The sequence below is a fragment of the Scyliorhinus canicula genome, unplaced genomic scaffold (assembly GCF_902713615.1).
Source record: "Scyliorhinus canicula unplaced genomic scaffold, sScyCan1.1, whole genome shotgun sequence".
Taxonomy (NCBI): domain Eukaryota; kingdom Metazoa; phylum Chordata; class Chondrichthyes; order Carcharhiniformes; family Scyliorhinidae; genus Scyliorhinus; species Scyliorhinus canicula.
Window position 1 is genome coordinate 1 of NW_024055842.1, and position 5,001 is coordinate 5,001.

The following is a 5,001-nucleotide window of genomic DNA, read 5'->3' on the forward strand; positions in this document are numbered from 1 at the left end:
CAATAATAAAGATTATTATTATTATATTTATGGCCTCACTCAATCTGGTCTCCAACTGAAAGGCAGCTGACAGTGCAAGTGGCCATTCACAGTACTGCCAGCAGATGGCGGCGCTGCTCCATGTAAAGACCTTCCAGCCAGCATGGGGAAAGTGTGGGTCAGGATGAGAGATCAAGGGGGGTATTTCGGGAAGTGCTTCTTCACACAGGTTATAATAGCAAGGCGAGTACATGTGGTTCAGATACAGACCAGCTGTGAGCTAACTGAATGGTGCAACAGGCTGGAGGGGCTCAATACCCAACACCTTTGTAAAATTATCCACTTTGACATGAGGATCTCAGGATATTTTTAAAAGCTGAGAGACTTGTAAATATTGGAAAACGGAAGGATTTGTGTATCGATGGAGCAGAGAATGTTTATTTTAATGTATTTTATTCCAAATAAATTCAATAATACAAAAACAAGCAACCTGGGGAACATTCCCCCAGCACACAATGTTACAATCTGTACAAATGTTTCCATTTTACACATTCCCCCCCCCGCGACGAACAATTCCTCAAACGTGGCCACCGATGATCCTCACCATTTGGGGATCAGAATCCCCTCAGATATGGGAATCACTGAGAAATCCAATAGGGAATTCAGGAGAAACATCTTTACCCAGAGAGGGATTAGAATGAGGAGGTCACTGCCGTTCACTGGGAACAGGGCAGGGGACGGGGGTAAAATAGAGGGAGTGTGTCCTTGCCACCAGTTCAGTGCTGGACTCACTCTGACTGGGTTTGGGGATGGATACGAGGCCCTTGTTTCAGGTGAAGCAACATTTTAAAGTCTGGGTTCGATGGCAGCATTTACACTCACAGTGACTCCCAGTGGGAGTCAATGGAAAGGGATATTGTCCAGAGTGTTCAACAAGAGGCTGATTCACTGTCTCCCATTGAGTGCTGCCACCCCAGTCGAATATCCTATTAATGAGCATCACTGTCTCAGTAACATGTCTTGTGAGATGATCACAAACTGTGGGTGAGGCAACAGCAGAATCAGCTTCACGATTTGTTCAAACTAACAGAAGATTAACAAGTGGATGGAGCAGGAAGTGAACAGGAATTTAAAGATGTTATTGGGCAGTCAATGTCCCAGCTCCTGGTGTGTAAATGTGATCGAATGACTGACACAGCCTGTCCCTTCATCATTCTCCAGTAAATGAAAGCTCAGCCCAGTTAGGATGTGTGCGTCTGTGTGTGTGGATGCCTCTGTGTCTGTGTGTGTGACTTTGTGTGTGTGTGTGTCATGGTCTGTGTTTGCATGTGTCTGTGTGTGTGTGTCAGTGTCTGGGTCTGTGTGTGTGAGGGTCTGTGTGTGTCTTTGTGTCAGGGTTTCTGACTGGGACTGGAGACTCCCCTCAGGACAGTTTCCAGCACAAACACTTTGATTCAGTCAGAGGCAACAACAAATTACATTTATATAGCGCCTTCAATGCAGGAAAACATCCAAAGGGACTCGACAACAGCGTCAATCAGACAACAATATTTGAGACTGAATCTGTTCTTCGAGACGCTTCTCCCCACAGGCAGAGAATGTGCAGCATCTGAGAAATGAGCAGCTCCAACACACCATTGTCCCTGTTCACTCCAGTTACAGAAACTCTGCACCAACTTTCCATCTTCCTGTCCAGAAGCTGACCAGAGAGGTTCCGGCAGGATTGAGGGGGGAAAAGATGGACCCGGATTTGGGAGGGAGAGAGACTCTCCAGGAATTTGGAGAACAAGGGGGAGGAAGGAGATGGGGGTGGACATGTTCAAAAAGATGTTTTTTGTCAGAATGAGGGTCAGATGGTGACAGGGTGGAGAGAGGATAAGGAGGGGCTCATGGATAAGATGGATTTGGAAAGGACTGGGGGGGGGGAGGAGAGAGACTAGAGAAAGATGTGGGGGTGAAGGGGGGATGTTTGGTCAGTGGGTTGAGGGGCAGGAGGTTAGTAACAGAAACAGCTGTAAGGATGGTCTGGATTGTAACTAAGAGCCATTGCTGAGTTCCTCACACGGGGGAGTTGAGGGAGGTCGGGAAAGGGGAGAGAGAGTTTTCAAGGGGTGGGTTTGTAGAGAGAGAAGAGAAATAATGTTATAAATCTGACTTTATAAAAGTGAAAAAGACTCCAGACACAATAAAGGGGTCAGCTTGATTTAATTCCAAAGTTGCTGACACTGAGTGTGTCACTGATCACGTGAAGTGAAATCCAGGAAGTGCAGAGCTGAACAGGAATTGACAGTGAAAGAGCTGGAACAGGGAAGGAGAGAGAGACTCTGGGCACTGAGATGGCATCTCCAGATCTCACACAGGAACTAACCTGTCCCATCTGTCTGGAGATATTCACCCACCCAGTGTTTCTGGAATGTGGACATCATTTCTGCAGCTCCTGCATCTCCCAGAGTTGGCAGAAGGTCCCGGGAGATGTTTCCTGCCCCCAGTGTCGACAGGTCTTCACCCAGAGGAACGTCAGGGCCGCTCGGACCCTGAGTAACGTCGTGGAGAAGGTCAGAGAGGTGAAGGTGACACAGCCACAGGAGGAGTTTTACTGTCAGGAACACGAGGAGAAGCTGAAACTCTTCTGTGAAGTGGAGCAGAGAGCGATCTGTGCTGACTGCTGGAGTTCAGAACATCAAACTCACAAAGATTTACATATCAAAGAGGCTGTTCACATATACAAGGTATTGGATTACTGCTGCTGGCGAAAGGAGACAGGGAAGAGGTGAGGAATAGAGGGAGGGCTGTACAGTGTGGGGAGGAAGAGGGGAGGGCAAGAGGGAGTGGGGTAGGGACGGGGAGGGGGAGAGTGCCAGAGGGAGTGGGGTAGGGACATGGAGGGGGAGGATGTGAGGGCAGGAGCAAGTGGGGTAGGAACATGAGGAGGGCGAGGGGAGGGCAGGAGGAGTGGGATAGGGACATGGAGGGGGAGGGTGAGAGAACAGGAGGGAGTGGGGTAGGGACATGGAGGGGCAGGGTGCGAGGGGTGATGACGGAGACATCTTTAAAGATGAACACAAAGCGATCTGTGTGGTGTGTGGGATGTCCAGAGCTCATAAGACGCACAGTGTGATCCCAATAAAGGTGGCAGCCCAGATATACAAGGTACTGGATCACTGCTCCTGGCACAGGTAGATGGGGAAGAGGGACAGGGTGTAAGTCACGGAGGGAGAGAGTGTTTGTAGAATGTGGGGAGGGGAAGAAAGGGCAGGAGAGGCGGTGTAGGTAAGGGGAGAAGGTTGGAGCGAGTAGTGGATTGATTCAGGAGGGGAATTAACCTGGAGGAGGATAATTGCAATAAACAGAATTAACCCACAGCTTCTACTTTGTTTATTGAGTGTAATCAATCCTGAGAATATCTCCTTCTCTACCTCACTGGCCTCACTCTATTTAAACACAGCAAACCCCTCCAGAAGGTGACAATGATTGTTTCCTTTGACAAACCCATTTCTGTCCTTTCTGTCTCAGAACAAGTTAGAAACATCATTGGAAACTCTGCAGAAGCAAATGGACCTCAGTCTTCACAGTAAAAGAGAACAAGAGGATGGGATTTTCCACATGAAGGTAGGAGAGTGTCCTTTAGGCTGTGTGTAAACTTCCCTGTGTTTGTAATTGAGAGTAAGTGAGCTTCTCACACAGTCAGAGAGAGAGTTTTACTGAATAAAATGTTGCTGCTCCAAAGTACACTGCGGGCTGCTCCCTGAACTGCAATATAAGGGACCGTCTGTAAATTGCAGATTATTATAACAATGTGTAAATATCTTATTTTCTCTCTCAAGCCAATCCCATCGATTGATGAAATAAATCATGTCTGTAACTCACTCCCAGGTATCCATTATTCTATATATAAACCATCTAAACCCCTCGATTAGATTCCAGTCTGTAACTCACTCCCAGGTATCCATTATGCTATATATAAACCATCTGAACCCCTTGATTTGATGCCAGTCTGTAGCTCACTCCCAGGTATCCGTTATTCACTTTTATACAATTTGAACCCCTCAATTAGATTCCAGTCTGTAACTCACTCCCAGGTATCCATTATTCCATATGTAAACCATCTGAATTCCACAATTAGATTCCACTTAGTGACTCAGCCCTTGATGTCTATTATTTCATAAATAACCACTGGATTCACTTCACAATGTTTGTTTGTAACTCACTCCCAATTAGCCAATATTCCATCAAACTGTTCAGCCGGCAGTGAGCTGTTATTGTTTGTTATTCGTACTGGATATAAATTTTTATCCCTATATCCCAGTGGACAGAGACAAGGGACTCTGGGATTATAAATGTTGTTTATTCCGTTCTGTGTTCAATCTGTTCCAGGCTGAAGTTGACAGATTGAGAAATGAAATCAACAGTGATTTTGAAAAGATGCACAAGTTCCTGTTTGAGAAGGAGGAGCTGATGAAAGCAGAGTTGGAGAGAAAAAGCAATAAAATATTCGAGGAAATGGAGAAGAATTTAACCAAAACCATGGAGGAAATCTCTTCTCTTGAAGCAGCAATAAGAGATCTTAAATCGAGGCTGGAGGTACAAGAGGCCCCAGAGTTCCTCAAGGTACAAAATCTCTTTGTCTTGTCCAGTGAAACATTCCAGAGACTGAGGGCGGGCCCTCTGACCTTTAACCTCTGGGATCGGGCAAGGTCTCAATCTGATTGGTTGGATGATTGTCTCTTTGTGCTGTCAGTAAGGGTCCAATGGGAAATGAGGTAAGATAATCTCAGTGTGATTCCTATACACAGCGTAACCACGGCACTGATTGATGATTGGACTCAGAGAGAGCTGGGCTGGGAACTGGAGATGTTTACACTGCTGCAGATGGAGTTCTACTGAGATCTGCTGAGGACGGGTTAAAGTACATGATTGCAGGGGTGATGGAGCTATGGTTAGAGAGATAAGAATGGGAGCGGGTGAGGGTAGAACACCCAGCTGGACAACAGTGGAGAGGCGGTGGAGGAGGATGGTGTGATC

At 46.7% G+C, this 5,001-nt stretch overlaps 1 protein-coding gene across 1 annotated transcript; it reads left to right on the forward strand.

Moving 5' to 3' along the window:
* Positions 1 to 2,220: 2,220 nt before the first annotated feature.
* Positions 2,221 to 4,739, forward strand: LOC119961182 (nuclear factor 7, brain-like; the record flags this gene model as incomplete). The annotated part of the gene is made up of 4 exons (XM_038788647.1): positions 2,221 to 2,615; positions 3,034 to 3,129; positions 3,493 to 3,588; positions 4,354 to 4,739. Coding segments are annotated over exons 1-4 (878 nt in total), but the record flags the coding sequence as incomplete, so codon positions are not given.
* Between the last annotated feature and the right edge of the window lie 262 nt (positions 4,740 to 5,001).